Here is a 22,659-nt window from a genome sequence, read left to right as displayed (position 1 = left end):
CCTGCATGCCAACAGATGAGGTTATTATGCAATACCAGCCTTGTCCTTACCTCTGTTACTCCATTTCCTGACACTATGCTTTCTGAAGGCCACAGACTTCCTTCCTACATTGGAAAGAATAGGAGGAAAATTGAGAATCATTCCTGTCTGGCCAGAGTCTAAACTGCCAAATATTTTCTAAGGAATTCTACCAAGTTACATTCTGGACCAGAACATCAGCTGGTGTAAATCGATGTAGCTCAGGTCAGCGGAGCCACATAATTTACAAGAGCGAAGTATATAGTCATAGGTCTTAAAAACAGTCAATATTCTTACCTGCATTATTAAGAGCATTAGATTAACAACACTGAAAGAATTCTCAAAATCTAATTTTCATCATTTATGCTTTCTATTTTTTTAATTTCACTTACAGCTTGAATTGGACGGTGAAAACACCACCAGTGTTACTCTCTCTTTCATTAGAGTTGGTTTTTTTGGTCAGTTTCATTTTTTGGTGCTCAGGCACGAGAAACCTTGTCTGTGTTCAAGCATTGGCCCCAGTCCTGCAATTAGATCCCAGTGTCACCAACCGCAGGCATTCAAAAATCAGGAGCCAAGCCCCAAAACACCCAGTTTAGGGAGTCTCTCCTTGAAATGCTAAAGGTTAAGTATTAGGACAACCACATACTTTGGAGTTAAAGAAAATGGATCTATAATTTTAGTTTCATACCACATATCTATGCAGCTGAAATGTCTGATAGTTGTGAACAAAGCAATTTTTTATAGGGAGTTTTGAGACTTTAATATGCAATTGTCGACACTGGCACTGATTGTTTAGTCTATTTAATTGCATATGGCTTCTTTTGCCTACAGGAAGTGATGTTCTGTAAAGATATTCTATGGTAAAATTCCCTCAACATCCAAAGTCACAAAGAGCACTTGCACCCATCACAGACTGAAATCCTGTCTGGAAACAAAACAAAACACAATTCCCCCATCCACCCGCAAAAGGGACTCAAAACAATTAATACCAAAGAACTTTTGAATCACTGGAAACATCTAGTGTAAATCAATGGAATCAATGAAATCGAGAGAGCTATTCCAATTTACATCAGTTAAGAATCTGGCTCTTTGTAACCAAATGCATCTCTCTCTAAAGGAGGCATGGGATTATGTTGTATGGCTAGGCAAGGAATGCAACAGAACAGATACTACAAATATGAAGATGGCTGATGATGCACTCAGAAGTGAATACAGAGCCAACATATGGCTTTAAGACATTCACTGTGGCTGTACGCATGGATTAAAACTTTGCTGGCTTGGAGGTATGTTTGATTACTGTTTGTTACCTCGATTAAAAGGAATCTGAACCAAAGGGCAGCAGAGGGAATCACTTCGAAACATTTAAGTGTTTACTTTGCAATGTCCTCATGGCAAACTTCCTGAGCAGCTAGTGCCTCACTGCCTTCTGCTAGATGTTTTATATTTAACTTAGCAGTGGGCAGTGCCATTACAATATCCCATCTGCTTTTCCATTTCCCCTGCAGTGATGTCAACCTGTTTCCACACGGGCAGCTGCTATGCAGCAGGAAGGACAGTGCTTTCCTCAAGGCAGAGGGAATAATGCCATGCCACTATATGTGATTTTGGGTTTTGCACTGTATAAGGCAGCTCTCAAAAGGGGAGGTGAAATATTGTTAAGTGAATTAAGTTACTTTCAAAGCTCCCCTCCCCCTGGAATCCTCACCTCCCAACCCCCCTGCAGTATCCAGTAGTGAGCTCTTTGGGGCAGGGACTATCTTTTTGTTTGATGTTCTGTAGTAGTCACCATACAATGGGGTCCATGACCAGGGCTCCCAGGTGCTACCAAGATACAAAAAATAATAAATCACAAGTGGATGGTGCCCAAGAGGAACTAGAACAACATTAAAATGGAACAACCAGGAACTTAAGCAGTGAATGAGCGGGAGGCTGTGAAGTTCAGATCTAGATCCAAAATCTGAAGTGGTTTGATCTGGGATTTTCTATTTAAGCTTTTTGAGGACCTGATCCTGCAAACAACTGAGTTACCCCAATTAAATTAAGGATGTGCTACAGTGTTGCAGGACTGGGGCCTTTTACAGTACCCATCATTATGGTGCCTGAGAGCAGCTTATGTCTCATCTCTAAATATAGAAAGGAAAATAAAAAACAGCCCAGGAAAGCAGCAGCCAGAGGTGTGCAAAGTTTGTAGGCTGAAATATTAATCATGATTTTCTTTTCTTTTTTTTTTTTTTTTTTTAAAAAAGACATCCATCTCCTGGCCATGGGAGCACTATAATGCCAATCCTAAACATTCCAAAATCACGAGGAAGGCCATCCCTCCACCCTCCCACCAAAATCAAAACCAAAACCACACCAACCATGAGATAACCAGATTTTCAAAGTATTACATTGGGAGTTGTTATTATTTGGCTTTCTAACTTTTGAGCGTTCAGGGTCATGAGTTTTCAAGCTTACCTCTGCATGTATGATGGCTAGAAACCTACTTTTTATTTCTTAAAAAGCTGAGATGGCAGTGTTTGTACATGACTCCATGGTCTAGGGCTTAAAGAAAAAAACTGCAAGACTCTCCATACAATTGTGTGAGATTATAACAATCTGAAAGTTATTTATTTAAGAATTCTAACCATCTATTTACATGGCTGCCCATCAGTGTAGTAGTACACGAGTACCTTCCATGTAAAATCAAATGGTAATAGCAACAGTGAAGCTTTTTGGGAGTTAACACTGTGCTTGGAGAAGGGTTTCTGGTTTTGATTTCCTTTTCCAGGGAGTCAGTAGGGCTTTAGTAGTAGAAGGGGGTGTCAGTGTTTTGAGTATCATTTTCACGGTGGAAAAGGCTGTGTCGAAAGGAAGGTTTTGCAGTGTTTCCTAGAGACAGTCGGACTCTGGAGAAATGAAGGTATCTGTGACAGGCAGAGAAGGCAACGGAGAAATATGGTGCCAGCAGTGGTCACATTAAAAACATTTGGGGGGAATTGTAAGGCTCTCTTCTTTTAATTGCAAATGTTCAGAAGCAAAACCATGTGGGCTCTAATGCAGATCTAAAAGAAAAGAAAAAATGTAACCCAAGCAATAGGCCACATGAGTACTTCAGTAGATGGAAAGTGCATGGCTCCAGTGGGCTTCTCTGGGCATGAAAAAGTTTGCCTTTAAAAAAAGAACTTCTCAGTGTGCTCTGTGGATTGGCAAACCACTATCTAGTTCAATACAGAGAATGCGCAGGGATGACAGGCAGCAATTGATGTTGGAACATTGTCTTCTAAAGGGAAAAAAAAATCATACTGTGCTGAATCTTAAATAGGCCACTTTTAAAATCTTTATTATGATTGATCCTTGTGTAATGAGCTTCCTGTTTAGCACACTAGGGGGCTTTTCTGTCCTTCCAGGAGTGCTCGCAGCATGCCAGTAACGAAAGTAATGTGTGGCTGTGAGTTAATTACACTGGATGGGGTGGGGGTGAAGCTCTCCTCAGGGGGGCTGGAGGTGGGGAGGAAGGAAACTAAGACGTGATTCATAACTAAAAATAAAAGATAATGTGGCTTTTGATCTATGGAGCTAATCTGTGTTACAAAAGTATTCCTTCAGTGGGAAATTCAAACAGGCTCTGGAAGTATTGTACACAATGCAAGTGGCACTGAACTGGCATAGTGTAAACCTGCCAGGAGACTATCTTGGTTTTGCACTGGTTCCCTCCTTCCCTAAGCCCATGAGGTTCCACTTCCAAAGAGCTCTCAAAGACCATAGAGAACTGCACCAACTTTCTGTCCTGTGGGAGGTTTTAGCAGCTTGCTTTAAGCATAACACAAGAATGAATCAGAACCTTGCACATCTCAGCACTTAAGCCTCTAAATGCAGGCTGGTCCATCAAGAGCAGGCACCTTAGATCAGAGACCAAATCTGAGGGCTCGCCACACCTATGGAGGTCTAGTTTATAATAAAGTGCATTGCAGGTGAGCTTTTTTTGCATAGATCTCTTAATTCCCTACATGTGAACATCAACCAACCCCTCACTGGGAGCAGAAAGATGCTTTCCTCATGCCAAGGTTATTCCCCAAGTGTCCATGATGGGGTGTCTTGCACGCCGGAAGCATCTGGGATGAGCCGTTGTCAGAGAGCCATGATACCAGACCAGATGGAAAGCTGGTCTGATTTATTAATGAAATCTCTATGTAGCTTGCTGTGGGCTAGGAATCTTGCAAGAACAGATTCTCTCCTGAACTTTCAGCTCCTGTCGACTCTTGGCTGGATTGGAAGCATGACAAAAACAGCCTCTCTTCTGATATTTTGTTACTGGCAGAAACCAGGTGCATGAGAATTGAGGAAGAACGGCACCAAAGGTTTTTGACACTAACCACTGGGATCTGGATTCAGGTTAGAATTTCAGCTCTGATCCCCTGGCTTATTCACTCCAAACAGGGCAGATGCTTTTGTAAAATGCCTCATCTGCAAGTCACCATAGTTAAAGAGAGTTCACATACCTCCCCTCCCCCCACCCCTTGCAGTTCACTCCTCTTGCCTGGTTTAAACAATTTGTTCATTCCCTCACTCCTTAGAGACATATTCCACATCAGACTAAATGAAGGGTCCTTTAACTGAATTGCATGATTTCACAGTTGAGGGTGTCTCTCACTTTGGTAAGAAGCCCTTGTCAAGGGGCCTCAGCTACCTTGGATTATTTCATGCGAAAGTGAGAGGGCATCTGTGGGATGAGGATGGTTTGTGTTCTTTGGGACATTAAACGAATACTGGAAAGTGTAGGCAGGTTCCATGTTACTACATGCTTTGGGCACTTCAATAGGTGTCACAAGGAGGACTTACTAGAACTCACTCTTTTGAATGTCAAGTTTCCTGTTTTCAAAGGGATAGCTTCATTTGATTCTAGATTGTAGGAAACATTGGATACATGGGAATGGTGCACCATACATGACAAACTAAACATCTGTCGGTGCTTTACATTTATAGTGGAAACCTGTGAATTGGGAAAAAGTGACTTTCATTTTGCATGGATTTGGGGACATTTTTACTTTCTGCCTATGGAAACTCCTGAACAGTTTCAAACAGATGAAGTATTCTTCCTCACTTCCTGTCCCAAACCGCTGAGCAGGGCTGCTATGTACTGCCTTCTACACCAGTGGTAGTTTGAAAGATTCTTATTGTTAAAGAGCTTTGGGATGCAATGCAATATATGAATGCAAGTTATTGCTGTACTAAATGGTAGATCAGACAAAGAGTAGTGGAAAATCACATGTGCAGCCGCCAAGAAAAATAAAGATTCTATTTCTTTTCTATGTAGGTTTTTATAATGTGCTCATCACCATAGTGTTTGAACATCTTCCAGTTGCGCATTAAGCAACGTGACTAATATCTGTCATGATATTGGAATGGATTTTGACTGAATTCGTGTCAACACTACAATTAAAATAATTTTATTTCCTCTTTGTTCGAAAGAAGCAGTAAGCTTAAATTGCACCATGAACTTTTCAGGCATTATTATTTCAGGAAGAATTCACTTTGTTAGACTGACCACGTTTTCTGTGTTCTGCACTACAATAATGGGACAAGAAAACCCCAACAACATTGTTCTTCTAGCGGTAATAATGCAGCTTTTGGACCACTTCTACAGAACACCCTAGTAAATTCTGTATGATATTTGCACCCTCATCTCTAATCAAGAGTATAGTTTAGGGACTCCCTGGCCAATGCAATACCCAAAGGACTGCTGTATTTTGGGGTTACGTGAGTCAATAATGTGAATCCCATCCAGGTGTTTATAACTGGTGTTTTCAGATTCAGGGGGATACAGGAAAAGCCCCCTCATGCCATGCTGTGGTACCCCCTTTGAGTTAACTTCAGGCCAGTTAGTTGGCATTGGCATACGCATTCACAGCTGCAGGTCTGGAGGTTGCAGAGCATAAAAAGGCCGCTGTGCTTGCCCTCATGCAAAGTGCCCCACTGTAGACATGTGGTGGTTTTGTTCTCAAGGCACAGAACGCTAACCTGAAGTTTCTACACAAAATCCTGCACACCCCAACCACCTGAAAGATTCAGCTGCTTGGAAGGTGCCCGTTCGTAGGGTTCTAAATGGCACAAGCACTTTACTAGATGGGCAAAGGCAATCAAACGGGACTCCTTTCACCTTTAACATTTCACAAGCTTCTGATCATCTGGACAGCAATGCACACAGAGATGGGGGAGTTACTTACTGAAGATAGGTTCTCATCTCTCCGTCTTCCTTGACTGTGCCGGTTGATGAAGGATCGTGCAGAGAGTTTGTAGTGGTTCAGCAGACATGTGATAACGACCACCATCACCATCATCACCACCACGATTATGATTATCTGTACAAACTCCAACTCCGCTGCAACAGACACAGACATGCATTTTGAGCCACCTTAGAAAGCAGCATGAAATACAGCACAAGAAATCCTAGATTGAGTTCCACCATACAGCTAGTGGAGTTGCACAGCTGAATTGCTTCCATGGATATATTTCAAGCTCTCAGACACAAAAGTTCTCTGCAAGCTTCCACTTAAGCAACATAGAAAAAGGAAATGACTAGCACCAAGGAATAACAGCCCTCATACATAATAGATGAGGGTCTGTCTTTAAATGTGATCTGCAAAGACAAAATTATTCTAAATCATACTTAGATGTCGGCTTTATCGGCTTGAGTTGCGAGGCTAGAGTCCAGAGACCAAGTTTCTCAAAATCTCCCAGGGGTTTGGGTTCAGGCCCATCTCTACCAGAAATGTTTGCTAGATGCCTCCACTAAACCAGGCTGTCCAAGTTTTACTTCTGTGCTGAATGCCTTGTCACCCTATTTAATGAAGGCACGCCTCAAATACTTCCGGTCTTAATTAAACAATTTTAAAAACTGAGTTTGGTTTTGCAGTACACTTAACATTTACATGGCCTTATTCAGATGAGGATCTGTATTAAATTTAGGCCTTAACAGCCTTGTGAGTTGGGTGAGTATTATCCCTGTTTTACAGATTTGTAAATAGAGACCTGCTCAAGGGGTCACAGCAAGCCTGCAACACTTTGGAATCGATTCCTAGTCCCACCCACACTACAAGTCTCTCTCTCTAGGTCCAGTTAATCTGCCAAAAAAAACACACAGTGGATCAGACTTCGTGCTTTTCATGAGAGGACAGACACTGAATCTACACTAACTGCACCCCTCCCTACCACATCAATATACCAGATCTCCAGATGTCATTCAGTTCAGTGCTCAGCACAGCCAGCTGACAGTGGGGGCTTGAATGGTGTGAACTGGCACAAAGAGCCTCAACAGGTTACCAGTTAACTTCAGTGTGTCTCCAAGAGACAGACACTAGACAGCAACTGGTGTGGAATGACTCCTAAAGTCAAAGGAAATCGTTCCTCACTTGGACTGTAGCATGCATTGGCTGGAACTAGATATCGGAGATAGCACGTAACAGTTTGACCAATATGTCCATGCAATCCTAGTTCCGAGAAGATGTATTCAGCATCCAAGGAGAGCCCGGAAGCCACCCTGAGCAACTCAGCTCCCTGACAGCTGGCCAAGAAGTTACTCTGTCAGCCGAACACAGATGCTCACCTGTTCTCTGGTGCTTTTCTATCTGGGCTACATTAGCAGAAGGAATCTCAGGAAAGTTGTTTTCCCTCCAGCAATATTTGTAAAGACTGGGGCCATTTCAAGGGAAAGAAGGGAGGAAAAGCAAAGCCAACAGTGCAGACGACTTACATAGAACCTGTTCCTCCACAAGAAAAGCCAAAGAAACCACTTTTTCAAAAGCTGTGCCCTCCGCTATCACAGATACTGTAATTTGCATTAAAATGTAAGAGCGCCTAAACAGAACAGCATCATAGTAACATCTGTATCTGATGGGATGGCTTCTGCTGACTCAGGCAGATATTTTTAATGGAGCATTTTCCTTCTGGCAGCAGTGAAGTAAAAGCAAATAAAATGTCAAGCAAAACAGTCCAGGTGGCAATTCTGGCCAGTTACCTTGGAATTAACTCTGCTTAGCAGCAGCAGCCGTATCTGCCACCAAACCAGTCTTAATATTACATTTCCCACAGCACCTTTCATCCCAAAGCACCCCAAAACACTACTGACTGTGCTTACAACCTTCCAAGACTTTGGCATGTCTTCAAGTCATTGGGAATACTTGGGTACTTAAATTTAAGTGTGAGAGCAGGTCTTTTCAGATTGGAGCCCAGCTATCTACAGCACCACTGAAAGTGCAACCACCTCTGGGGTGGAAGGAAGCAACTGAGTGGAACAATCAGTTCACAGTACCCTGCACAAACAGTGATGAATAGGAGTTTTAGCTAAGGCCCAGGGACAAACCCTACTCTCTTAAAAAGGGAGCCATGGGATCTTCAACAGTAAAGCAGACCAGTTGCCCACATGTCATCGTGAGGGGCACAGCATACCAACTACCTAGAACCGCTCTCTTTTAAGGTTTAATCTGAAAATCACACAGGCAGCATACTCTGTGGGAGAATGAAGGGCTATTTGACGCCGTTGGGATTGAGATGTGTGGTTCTAGAGAGAGAAGGATGTTTAAAGCGAGTTAATCATCTCTTCCAGGCACAACCCCCATATGATTAATTCTAATAGATTTCCCGCCCCCAAAAAACTATTAAGAACTCTTATAAATCTTCTTATTTTTTGTAATGCAACTGCATAGGGAAAACTTCAGGTAAGGCTTCCCTGGAGAAAAATGTGTGCATTATATTGCTAGATTCCCCCCACCCCCAACACTCCCTTCTCAAACTTTTACAAAGCTATAACTTCCAAGCATGAGCTTCTTGGATACGGAAAAGGGCTGGAAAGGAGATGGCGGGAGAAATTTACCCAGCGACAGCAAAGAGTTCTCTCTCCCCTTCAGAGCCTTTCAAAGTCTCAAGAATCTAGATGTAATGCTCTCCACTGAATGGATAACATACAGTGCGCATATTGTCCCCCAACACCCACGTTCACAGCTGCAGCCTGTCGCTGGGGCTTCTTTTGGGGCCCGTAATAAACAGAGGTCTTTAAATCCACTCCAGAGAAAAGGCAGCTCTGCACTTTCTACCTCAATGAGATACATGTCAAAAAGCCACACAATGCCATGAAGGGAAACAGTCACACAGGCCCTCCGCCTCATTTAAATATCTGCCATTAACATTCAAGGGCCCTTTGTAGAAAGTCTCCCTGCATGACCAAAAGGATGAGAGGCTTTAAACCAATACCCGGAGTCCTTTTGTTTCCTTCCAACCATGAGAGGTTAAAGGTAACAGGAACCCTGACAGGGAGACAATCCCCTTGTCCTTGTGTTAACTGCTATCGCCCTGGGCATGCTTGGCTGCTTCCTAGACAGCTCTAAGCACTTGGCAGACAGGCAGGCTGCCTTGAGGGTGGAGTTAGGGCAGACTGCATTTGGCAGTCCTATCACGCACTGCACAGGCCTCAGCCTCGCCTGACAAGGAGGAGGTTCATATAGGAGCAAGGGTTTTTTTTTGTTTTGTTTTACTAACCAGATTTATGGCTGCCTGTCTGCAGGATAGAGGGGGTTCCCATAGTTGCCATCTATGTCTTCCGGGCAGCAGGAGACCTGCATTTTTGGGCTAGTCTGTGTTTCTTTAGAGAGACGAGAGTACCAGAATTGCAGAAGGCCAGACTTAACTGGGAGGAGCGATTCTGTTTCCTAATGGGGCTATTGTGGTCCTCTGCCCACTGGGAAACACCAAATGCCCTTTAAAAAAAGAAGGTTCCTGGAGATGTTTATTCAGATCCAAAGGCCTGTTGTAAATGGCTGCCGTTCGGAGAGACAGACCTAACTGGGGAGGTGTCCCAGTTCACTTTCCTTTGGGTGGCCAGACTACAAGAGATGGCAGCATATTGCAACAACCCCTTTCAAACTCAGGTGCCTTTCTAAACTCCCATATTCCATCAGTTCTAATTAGAAACTCTCCACATCCAGCTACCGTACAATATACTTTCCAGCACATATCCTCATCACCCCCCCTACTTTCCCTATAAGATGACACCAATCATGTGAAATCTGGAGAGGAACCTCATTCAATTATTCAGGAAGAAAAATGGAGATCACATAAGATGACTGGGTACTGTAGCGATATGATATTCAGAATGCACCTGTACCATGCTAGGGATTATACATGCACTTGGATTCACAAGAGTTTGCCATACACTCATTTCAAAAAATCTGCCAAAGTACAGATAGCAACTAAAACTGCAGTAGACACAAAGACTGCCTGCTACTCAGGCTGCAGTTCTGGTCTGCCTCTCCAATCTGAACTCTTTATGCTCTCTCTGAGCTGTCCCAGCAAAGGTCCTGTGTGTTTTCTGTAACTAAGGCTTGGCACAAAGTCTAGACAGTGCACTTCTGAAGAACATTCCATTTCTAATGACCCTGCCCTTGTCAAAATGCCCAAGTTACTCAGTGACTCCATTTCAGCAGATGTATGACAGCTCTTTAAAGCAGAAGGGCACAGACAACAGCAAACCTTTATAATGATGAGCCCTCTTTTCTCTCCTACATATTTGTAACAGAGAATATCAGCTCGATAAACCACCGTCCCACATTATGGAATGCTTTGCTTGCCGCATAATTTACACAAAGCTGGATTTTAAGGAGGCAAGTCAACTTTGCCAGTGATGAAGTGTGACACATGTTTTGGTGACTAGAAAGAAAGAGAAAGGAGTGATATCAGTGACCAAATGGCTCATAAAACCTAAGAAAGGGACATGGTTCTACTCCAAAAGATTCTGAAGACTGTCTAAAGAAAAACAAGACTAGCTGGTTATAAAGAAAAAGTTCTCACACGATGGGTGTGAGACTCATCAATTAGCCAAGTCTTGCTAAACTGCTTAAGGAATTTTGTTGGTATAAGTAAAGCTAAAGCCATCTGGGAGTGTTTTTCATATCCCTCCCACCTGTAAAACTCTTAGTTACCATGAGTCCAACCTCAAGTTTTATAGTCCTCTAAAAGCTGCATAAAATAGCATTTGCATACACAAAAGTATCGTGACTGGAGAGTCTGGAATTGAACAAAGGATGTTTTCCCCGTGGGGAAGGTTGGGGATGGTGTAAGGGTCAGGAACATAGGTTGTTACTCTATCCCTGGTCCAGTACCAAACATTGCCTAGTCTGCCACTAATTTAATTGGCTGATTACAACGTAGGTGCCAAAAGCTATTATTCGAACATGGTATGATTATTAGATAAGAGGAAATATTTCTTTCTGGCAAGGTTTTTTCCTTTTCTTTTAAAGGCAGCTGTTCGGAATATTAGAAGTGAATACTCAAATGAGGTAGATTAGTGGGCAGAGTGCAGGTGACATGATGAAATGGATTGGTTCTACAGTGTATCGCATAGCACTCACTACTTTTGATTATGAATTAGGCTGTTTAAATTTATAATTTAGTTTAACAATATGTGCTGTGTGGGAAAGTTAACATTAGAAAAAAAATTAGAACTTTAAATTTCTTAATTGGGAGGGAAATTACTTTTGTAATCTCAACATCCTACAAGCAGATTTTTTGCAGTATCACAGGTCCACTCCTCTCATTTCAGCTATTGTTTCTTCATATCCCATCGGTGCTGACTCTGTGGGTGTCCCGGGGCTGGAGCACCCACGGGGAAAACACAAAGAAACAAAAAAAGCCCAAAACAAACAGTGGGTGCTCAGCCTCCGCCTCCTCACCAGCACCTCCCGCCTGCTGTGGATCAGCTGTCCTGCGCCTATGTCTATGCCCATGTCCTTGATCATTTCTCTTCGTCTGCATGGGGAAGCAAATGGCTCCTAAGCACCTAAAAATCACTAAGAGCGACTCTAGATTTTTACTGGACTAGCAATCAGAATCTGAACTTAGAGACTTTTGTGCATCTCAGCCAGGTGCTATCTATGAGGGATCTGCTAAGTTTTATAAATAAAGATTTCTCACCATTGCATTGCCATCAGTGTGCCTCTCATGCGGGCAATGCATCAGCAACTTTCAGCGCAGGTCTAGATGACAGGGTGATAGAGACACCAGCAGCCACAAGTGTCTGGACATTATTGTGCCCATCACAGCTGCTACCTATGGGGATTGCATCAGTGAGATGCCTGCAAGTCTCATTCTGCCCCCAAACTCTAGCCTGCAGTGAGCAGCACAGCATCTGAGCCTGTGGCTAAGTCAGATATTTTGAGATGTGCTGTATCACAATAGGAAGAACATTCATGCACCCTTTTGAAAAAAACAAAAATATCCCACACAATTTGCTCTTTTCAAGCTTCAAAAGGGCCAGATCTACTTGAAGCATCGAAGTTTATGCCAACCCCTCTTTCTGTTTTAACTTGTATTCATGTGCTTCATTTTCAAAACTAGTGAAAACTCCCTGGAAAGCGGGATCTACATAGTAAAATTTCATTCAAATAGCTAGAGTCAAACTAATTAATAAACCCTAAAGTATATAATAACCATGCAATTCAGCCACTGTGCAAATAAAAAGGGATGGGGTGGAGGGGGAGATGACAGGACTGCAAAGAATATCATTTATAATTCTGCTGGTGTCCTAAAAAAAAAAAAACCCAAGAAAAAAACCCCACTCGTTTTGTATTTGGCTTCCTAATCATTGTCATTTTTCAATTAGAAGAGACCTCATTCCATTTCTGTCTGTAATTTCCCCCCAGGGAGGTGTTATGAATGCACCAGGCTTTATGAGATGGACAAATTTGGCTTCCAAATAGAAAGTAAGGTCACTTTAATTTAATTTAGCATAATTTTCACTCCTGAATACATTTCAAACTAACAGGTTCAGACACCACATTTAAGTGACAACCTGTTTCTCTATATTTTCTGTCTAGACAGACATTGCCGGTTTTGGGATCAGTGTGTGATCACTCTGCAACTACATAGATATAGATATCTATTTACAGATTAACAAATTTCTGGAAATGGATATTTAGGGCCAAGTGAAATCACTTATCAAGTAGTGCATTCAAGTTTCTATCACTAGTCTGCCCTCTTAAACCAGTTCTGTCCTTGAACAACAGTTTCATAATGGATCATAGTGTTACATTAAATCAAACATAGGAGCCCAAAGTGCCTCCCAAAGCTTGTGGACTACAAAAAAAACACAGCCTATACAGTGTACCCCAGATGACAGAAGTGCACAGAGTTATAGCTTCACACACAGCTATTTTGACTTTTTGTCTAAATTTGTGAACAAATTTGGTGTAATACTTTGACAGTGTGCCAAGTCCGAATGGGACCCTTAGCCTTGCCAAGAGTGGGTGCCACTATTGTAAAGAAATTGCCTACTTGCTAAGAGGAACAACTACTCCCTTCCTGGTTAAAAACAACCATGTGCAAATTTGGTCATGCCTGCAATTCTGTCTGCCCACGAAGGTGTTAGGAACTGAAAGTGTCTGAAATGTATGAAAATCTAATCTGGGTTAGTAACTGTTCCCTATGTGACAAGGCAGAGGATAGATAACTCATTGTCATTCTGACCAGCAGCTCCCCATTTGAGTGACTTTCAACTGGCAAGCCGTTTCATTTATCTAGGCTCCAGGAGCACCAGAGCCAAGATTTAGTCCTCATTTGAATGAAGACCTGGTTCTTTAGAATTTAAAATCAAACTGAACCAGACATTGAAAGGAACAAACTTTCTGAAAGCTGCTAGGAGCATTTCAAATACTATGTCCATTGAGCATTTCATTCACAAAAGGTTTACATTTTGTTTAAAAAGAAGACAGTGATTTGGGTTAATATTCATACCGTTACCAATGATCATTACTCTTTCCAAGTATCAGGTGGTGCAAGTATTCAGCTTTTAAGCATAACCAGCTTTGCCACATGATATTTGCGATGCATTTGAAATGTGAGGATTTAAAATGCATTTCCTTATTTTACAATTATTGTTCCCATATACAGAATAGATAACAATAACTGTTCTTTTCTGCTATACCATTTATTTATGATAGCCAATACTCCACCGCTATAGGGGAACAAGGTAAGTATGGAAAATATACCTCTATTTTGCTGAACTAATTAAAAAAAAACCTAAATCTGTAAGGTACAAAGGTACAGGGTGGTTTTCAGAAGAGTATTTTCCAGTAAGACCTTTGCTTTCAGTTGGATACAATCTGCAAGTCAGAACAATTCTATTACTATCCATAAGCTTTAGTCATTATGTGTATTACATACCATACAATAGAAGGGGGTGAGGGTGGGGAGGGCCAAATTATTTAGAAGATAGTAATCCAACTACACTTTCTTGTTTTACAAATTGGTAAAGAATACACAGATCATACATGCTATGGTAAACTGGGCTGAAACTAAAAACGTTTTTAGCGAGACTTAAAGTTAAGCATATTAATTCAGAGTCAAAGGAAGTCTTGGAGAAATGGATTCCTCTAATGCTTTGTTTCTTTTACTTTGACTACCATTTCATCCAAATTCTCTTGATATTGTCATTTGAATTCCTTATTTAAATCAGTTTCTGGGGCAGTTCAGATGATACAAAGAACTGATCTAGACCACAATCTAGATTCTGAACCATATCCCAAATGTGTGTTCTTGCTGAGTTTTAAAAACTTTTCTTCATAAATTTCATGCACTCTTAGGTATTTGCCAGGATTGGAGGTGGCTCAATCACAGTATCAGAAGAAAGGTGGTCCAAGCACCAGATCCAATCCAGAAATACCAGGCACCTTGTAAGAAAACCTCACTTTTTAAAGGTTCACAGCTCATTTTCCAACCCAGAAGGTTTGGGATGAACTTTTGGATGCTACCTAGACTGGCATCAAAACCAGTGGAGGATCACTCATCACCTCTGGTTTTAATGAAACACTCTTTGAAGAGAGCATCTGAAACGATATTTTATGATTGCTCCGGAAGCAGCGAGATAATGAGGCAGCTGGCATCAGAGGCAGGCAAGCCCTTATGAACAGGATACATTGATTTAGGGCCAAGCTTTCAACCAGGCTCAGGTCAGCCTCTGATTGTGCAAGACCACTTTTATGTAAACAACTATGTGTGTCATTCTATACATACAAAATTCACATGTGTGCAAAAGCTCTGGGTGAAATCCTGACCCCACTGAAGTCAATGAGAATTTTGTTATTGACTTAAATAAGGCCATACTTTCACCCTCATAAACATTTAAAATAGCTCCTTCCAAGGACAACTGAGAGATTTAAAACTTTAATACATAGGCTTTATTTTCCTTCTAAGGTGGGTTAGTATTCTTATCCCCACTTTACAGACAGGGAAAGCGGAGGTGCAGAGAGGTTCAAGGGCTTGGACAAGACCATGCAGTGAGTCAGAAAGAAGATTCTTCTGTCCTTTGCTCTGACTTATCACTGTCATTTTCAAGACAAACATTTACACATTAGAGCAGCAGTAAAGATTATATAGAGATGTTACTCTTCAGAGAAGTTAATTGCTTGTGTTAATAAATTAAAGAAAAAAAGGGAGTAACGGTTTGATGAGTTTTGTTACTGAAAGAAAGAAAATGTCCATCCTATTTCCTGCTAAAACCACGGGCTAATTCTCTCTCTTGGATCCGGTCACGGGTGACGAAACAGGTTTCCATTTATAATAATCGTTCAGGCAGTATTTGCCCACATACTCCACAGGTCTGCACTTCTTTTTCTCTGAACCCTAACAAATGCCAAAATAATAGAGGCTGCCTCACATCCTCTGTGCCCATGCCCTGCGAGTTTGGCTGGACACTAGAGACCTCTGTGAAAGGAAGCATCAAAGCAGTGGCATTCTGAATTATTTTAGCAAGTCACTGTCCATACATCATAAGTGCTGAGCCAGGACTAAGAGAAGGTTAGGGTGTGTATCTGTGTGTAATCCATTCCCTACCTACCTGTGCACCAGATTTAATGCAGGAGGGTCGAAGATGCTGCTTTGGGGAAGTAAATCTCCATTAGGCTCAACCCATATCATCCCATTGGGAAGGTTTTCAATAGAGTTTGGGAGGGGTCGGAGTGGAAGGAGCGTCAAATATGTTTCAGCCTACTCCCAATCCCCCTCTCAGGGATCCGGGTGGACCCCTTTACAGCTGCACCCCCTTCCCCAGCACCTCCACGGTCCCCTGGTAGCATGGCTCCAGTGGTGCTGTCCTAACTGTTGAACCTTCTGGCCTGTGGAAGGTCCAAGGAGGGGGCTATGCAGAAGAGGGTCATTCTATTTTCCGCAGGTAAGTTCTATCAGGCTAGTATAGTATGAATCCCTCCCCACATTCTCCCCAGGCTCTCCACTCCTTACTTTCCTCTAGCACAGATCCCTGAAAAGGGGGCACCATTGGGGGGGGGCGGGGGGGGGGGGAAGAGAGAGAGCCCTAGAGGGAACTGTACCCCTTGTCCAGGTGGAAATGGGGTGATCCACATACAGTGAGTCCCTCTAGGTACAGAGGGGGGGCACAACCCGATCACAAAAAGGCTGGCTTGTTTCTATACAAAGTCAACTCTTTTCAACGTCTTTCTTTCACTGCGCCCTCAGTCAAGTCCCTGCCCCTCTCTGACCCTCAGACAGGTCCAGGCGACCAACATAAAAAGTGGTTGTTGAGTAATATGCAAAGGGGGTCGAAAGTCCTGGGTGATGAGGAGAATACAGGAAGAAGGTATAACAAGAAAAGCCCTGTCTATACCAGGGAAAGTTCTAAAAATTCCCCAGTGTTATTAACACCAGGTTATAGAGAGGTGGCCAAAGCTGGGTTTATAATGGAAACTCAGTCGCAGCTTTCATTCACTAGCATCTACTGCTAATCTATATAGCAAGGCTAATTAAATTAGTAGAAAAAAAGAAACAGGAAGTGAGCAAGAATTTCTGAAACTGTAAAGAAGAAAATAGACTGAAAGGAACACAGATTTTATTATATTACAAGTTTTAGAGTCCAGTGGAAACAACGTTTTTCTCTGAATCACAGCCACCCTCTCGCACTGCCAATGTCATTATCAGCACTGCTCAGGAGAAGTACTGAGTAGGTTTTCTTTCACTTAGCCTGGTTCTGCTTGAGGGGGAATTTGGTTTTATCTTGATTTGGTCATGTTCTGCATAAGTGATAAGGGACTCTCCTGTTGAGTACTAAGGGGGAAGAAAGACTATACAGAGATGGAACTCGACTTAGAGTTACAGGAGGGATAAATTGGTAGGTGTTCCTGGACTGGTTTCTTTTCCAGTAAGATTGATAAAATGGCTGTTTGCAAATCAACACATGAAAGCCTTCACCTCTCAAAGAGGCCAGTTTCCTCTGAAAATAGGGTATTATTTTTTAATTAAGAAGTTCAAGAAATGGGCCCCAAGAAGTTAATGGACTGGCTAAAGAACTATTTCCGGCATTGTACATTTATTTGCCTTGGATTCTGAATTTGTCTAAGGTATTTCAAATAACTGTTGTAGCTAGCTACACTGGGATACTGAAGCTACACTGGGATACTGAACAGGATATCTTTTGTGCAAAAAGATTCCTGTTGCCTGACTACCAGTGCTCAGTAAATGCTATAGGAAGATTAACAGATTTAAAATTTGCCTCTTGAAAATGAACTAAGGGGCAACTTGAGTAACATCCTCCTGAGCATCAGAATAGTTTTCAGAAGACAGGGGACTGAGGACTTTTTTTCACAGTGGGTAGTTTGAGGATATTCATCTTTAAAGATGTTGATAGAATTTAATTCTAGTCAGTTTCAACATCCTTTTCCCTTAGCCACAGCACTGCTGGAGATAATGCAGGCGGAAGGCTGTGACTGCAGACGGTCATTGTAAACAAAATGCCTCGCGGCCTGGCCCGCCAGCGGATTACCCTGGCGGGCCTTGTGCGGTCTGCGGGCCGCAGGTTGCCCACCACTGGTCTAAGAGGTATAAGGAGGGTTATGTGAATTCATGAAACAGACATGGTTGACAGTGGGAGGGGAGAGAGGAGCTAACAATCTTTTAGGGACTTAATTGACTCTAAACTAGGTTAGCAGCTCGAGTGTAACCTGTCATAGGAGACACCGCTGTCAGCCACACTGGGATGACTCCCTGTGATTGAGGTGAGAAGCCTTTGGAGCCCTCTTAAAAATCTCACCCAGTGGCTCAAAAAAACAGAATCCTGCTCAAAGATGCAAGCATACCGCAGAAATACTGAATGGAGAAGTTTTACTTCTGTGCACTGAAGACCTTTATGCAACGTTTTTCCCTTGCATAGTGCATTGCATACAAGGGTCTTGTTGCACTTTAAATACCGATCCAACTTTGTAGACACTTTTTGGCAGAACTGGGAAAATGAGGCACAGAGAAGTTAAGGGACTTGCCCATGGTCACATAATGAGACAGTAGCAGAGGTGGGAATAGAATCTAGGTGTCCTGTGTTACTCCTTCATAAACCATTTGCAACTATTTGTGAAGTCTCACTTTATGAATGTGACTCAGCCCAGTGAAGTAAGAGAATAGGGTAGGACTTCTAGCAGAGTTTAGGCAAGTTGGTATGAAATGCCATCTCACATCAGGAGGAGAATTCACTTAAAACAATAATATTCTGATTGTGTAATATCTTTTCAATTCAACAAAAATACCCTGTCCTCTCCTACATCTAAAATAGGTTTGAGCGAAACACAATGAGGTTGAGGAGTGTGTTCTGAAGCTTATACAATCTGAAGTGAATTGCTGACTACAATAAAGCTGCAATCTACCATTATTTTCTAAAAGTGGCGGCATTGTGATACATTTGGCCACACACTTCAACTTCCTCTACAATCTCTGGAAACTAAACGTCAACTTATATGGGTTTAAAGGTCCCACTCTCCCAAATGGAGTTTTAAAAATATTTTCTTGGACTCGGAACAGGGAGTGCGCGTGCGCGCGCGCACACACACACACTTTCCAAGCAAGACAGAAGTAGCTGGAGGAATTAATAAAAAGAGGTTCAGCAATCCATGGTGGGTACTTTTGATCATGTATTGTTTTCTGATTTTCCATTAACACCTCCAACAGCCAAACGGCTGCCCTAACAATGTGACTCACAAAGAAAATGTAACGGTTATGTGCACAATCCTAATTTCTATTTTCATCCTGGTTTTCTAACCCTTTCATGCTTCCCCCCGCCCGGGGCATCTTTTGCTTGAACAGATTCCTTGTAGTCCCTGATGGCAGTGCCAGTTTGTAGAACCAGCTGTAAAGGAAATACAAAGACAGTGCAAGGTTTTGACTTTAAGACAGGTTCAGGTGTTAACGATATAAGACAAGTAGTGGGAAGGAGAGAGAGAAGATGCCTAAATCAGATGGTGTTCACCATATAGCGTTCTGCACCCCCATTTTGGATTTTGCGCCAATAGGTCTCCATGCACTCATCCCCCATTTCTAGCTTCCATAATTCTGTACCTGATAGGCTTGATGGGGAAAGGGAAGGAGACACAGTAGGATGCTGGACATACAGAACACTGGGCCGCCATCCATAATAGGAGAGTCAACTCAAGCCTGTGTGGTGACCTGCAGGACTTTTGAACAAGATGCCCCACAGAACCTGCGGGAGAAAATGAAAAGCAGCTCTTGGAAAAGAGGGAAGAGCAGGAGTCCTGTGTATCCCGGTTTCAGTAGGAAATGCTTTTCACTATTCAAGCCTTTGGATTGCTTTAATAATATTGTAGCTTTCTGTAACGCAGCCTACTTTTGGGCCAGCTGCCTGGAGGACCCACCCATCTCCTGCACTTGAAGGGAGACACTGCTGCATGTGCAGTTTCCCAAAGAACAAGCCAATTAAAGGTTTGGCATTGAAACCTCAGGCCCACAATCTATCACTGCAGGGCAGCCAGAGATGCTGCCTTTCACCAGAACTTACGGACCTGATCTTCAGCAGGGCTCAGCACCCAAACTCCAGTGGGAGCCAGAAGGAGATATGGGTGCTCAGAAGCCATGAAAATCAAGTGCTGGTTATTGAAAAGGAGAACGGGAAGGGGAGAAAGAAGATACCCTGTCATGTCTGTCTGTCAGCTGTTGACACGCATGGCCAGATATAGTCAGACAACTTCCTTCCTCTGTCACTGAGTTTCAAAGCATGCCTGTTATTTGTACAGAAGTAGTGCCCAGAGGCCCCAGTTTGGACCACAGCACCATTTTGCTAGGTGTTGTACAAAGATAAACAGGAGTTCAGTTCTTGCCACAAAGAGCTTACAGCCTCCCAGCACTTGGCATGCCCTGAAAAATCAGGATCTGCCCAAATAGAGACTTAATCACTTCAGTAGAAAACAAACAAACAAAATAAAGCCTGCCCTCCCTGTACCTCATGCTCTAAAGCCAGACACACACGCGGTGAGCGAACAGTAAGGTTTATGTTGGCCAAAGTCTTGTTGGCAACATCAGAAGATGCCCTATTGCTGTTTGAGGCAGCAGTGCCTAAATCATGGAAAGGCTAGAGCTCCTGGGAGATTTAGGAACAAGCAGCACCTTTTTGAAGGCAAGACTCAAACAGACAATCTGCTTGAGTAAGAAGAGCTGAGACCAGCTGCAGGGTTACAGATACATGAGTATCTGGCGTAATGCTGTAGTGTTACACGGGTCAAGCAACATGGCCAGACCTTGGACCCCTGTTTTTCCAGACAGAGCAGAGAGTTTGAATACACATCCCTAGGAGTTTTGTTGGTGATCCAAAAAAAGATTTACAAAAAAGTCTAATATTAACAGTTAGGAATACAGCTTTTAACTTGTGTGTAACAACTGCCTTTTGGACTACCTGCGATGCCTTGATTATCCAACGGAGAATGTAGGGGCCAATTCCTACTCCTCCACCCACACAGGAACACAAAGGGGCAGCATTGGGTTGACATGAACAGCCTTGCACTTTCCCCAATGTAAGAGGCCTGCTGTCCTTGAAGCTGCTCTAACTTATGCTGGGAGCTGTTTCAGCCCTTACAAGAGCCAGAACTCAGTGGTTGCCCAAAGGTGGCACAGCACAGAATCCAGCTCCTGGTTTATAGATACTGCACTCACCAGATCCCAAACACCACATATTAGGGAGACTCTAATGTTCTTGCTACCAAAGCTGGAGAGGATGGGAAGAAAGGGCAAACACTAAGATGGTACATTTCTCTAGTTTATCACTTGCACATCAGGAGGATGGTCATTGTGAGAAAATATGGACCGTCAAACATGGCATCTGGTTGTTACTGCACAGATTTGTCTGTTTACCTTCCAAATAACATCAGCTCAGTACATCTGTCAACAATGCATGATAGAAAATAGTGAAAAAAAGAATATAGGACCCCATCCTGCTCTCACATGCATTGCAGGAGTTACTATCTCGAAGTCAACAGAGTTATACTGGCAAAAAACATGGACATAAATGAGACTGGAATCAGGCCCATAATAGCCAGCACTGTAGAACTAGGTACATAACTATGGAAGAGTGAGTTGATTCAGTTCTGCTTCATGCATCACTTCTGCCTCAGCACACTTAATAGCTACATTATATTTCCCAAGTCAACATGGTCAACTGTGTTGTACAAAGCGGAAATAACGCCGCACAACATACTGATTCCAGCTTGAGAACTGTAGCACTGGGGGTAAGGAGTAACAAATCACACTGACTCAGAAAGGGAGCTAGCTTGCAACAGAAATCGTTGCTCGAGAAAGATGAAACACCAAGATGTCACCCTCCGCGTCAATTCTCAGACCATAACTGCACTTTAATACAGCTCAGTTTTTCATTTGTCAGACTGGATAAGCAAGTGTCATCGGTTACCTGAGTCACAGACAAAGTATGGCCGTGAGTTCTTAGGACCTAGCCTTTTTGGAGAAAATCACCCTCATTTCACGATTGCCAGTGACAGCAACAGTGGCAACATCAGTGTAGATGGGCCTTAGGCATTTTTGCCACAGCATCATCTAGACCTGCTCTGACTATTGCCCTAAAAATCAACTGTGTCGCACTTCTGCTAGTTATAGTGCTAAGATGGGAGTTTAACCAAGCTAGCACAGACACAGCCTTAAGGAATAAGAGTCCGTCAAGTTCAAAGCCAAAGCTCCCAGGAACTGAGAAGGATCTATCTGACAATCCTTACCACTTACTTGAAGCTTTATGATCATTAATGTTAAAAATCAGCAAATTTTTCAGTTGGGTCACCTTTTTGTTTTAAAGTAATTGTAAAAAAAATAAAAAAGAAAGACAGAAAGTTGGCAACAAATAATTCCAGCACCGTGTTGGGAGAGGTTCATTACATGGGGTTAGGGGGAGGGGGAGGGAGAAGGAGGAAGCAATGGGGACAGGGAAGAGACTAACCAGTGTTATAGGAGTTGTGGAGAGAGTATATGAACTAAATGGCAATCCCTTAGGACAGTGAGACACTTTTAAAGATTAACTCCCTTTTTTGTCCAGTTTCCCCCCATGAAGTCTTTTGAACCAACATATTTTATGCACAGAGAGACTCCTCCAAAGCCCATCGGAGTTTATGGAAGAACCAGAGTTTGTGTACCACATTTTGGAAGCTATTTCCAAGAGTAGGGATGGTCATTTTACTTTTTAAATTCAGAATCTGATTTTATACTTATAGACCGACTACACTTTATACAGACTTTCAACCCCCTCCTCTAGCCATTACCGGCCAAAGAGTAAGCAAAAACAGCTACTTCACCATCCCTTGTCAACTCTACAAAGCTACCACAGCTAGA

General features: G+C 42.6%; 1 protein-coding gene across 5 annotated transcripts in view; it reads right to left on the bottom strand.

The window, feature by feature from the left end:
• PMEPA1 (prostate transmembrane protein, androgen induced 1) overlaps nt 1–22,659 on the bottom strand; it is a 67,126-nt gene that overhangs the window by 5,587 nt on the left and 38,880 nt on the right. For all 5 annotated transcript variants that reach the window (XM_007059774.4, XM_037915665.2, XM_037915667.2 and 2 more), the window contains 2 exons: nt 6,228–6,382; nt 51–104 (listed from right to left, as the gene is read on the bottom strand). In XM_007059774.4, coding sequence (XP_007059836.2) covers nt 51–104; nt 6,228–6,382 — 209 coding nt within the window. The remainder of the gene's footprint in view (nt 1–50; nt 105–6,227; nt 6,383–22,659) is intronic.

The sequence above is a fragment of the Chelonia mydas genome, chromosome 13 (assembly GCF_015237465.2).
Source record: "Chelonia mydas isolate rCheMyd1 chromosome 13, rCheMyd1.pri.v2, whole genome shotgun sequence".
Taxonomy (NCBI): domain Eukaryota; kingdom Metazoa; phylum Chordata; order Testudines; family Cheloniidae; genus Chelonia; species Chelonia mydas.
Note: the sequence above shows the minus strand (reverse complement) of the source record. Positions and strands in the feature narration are given on the sequence as shown.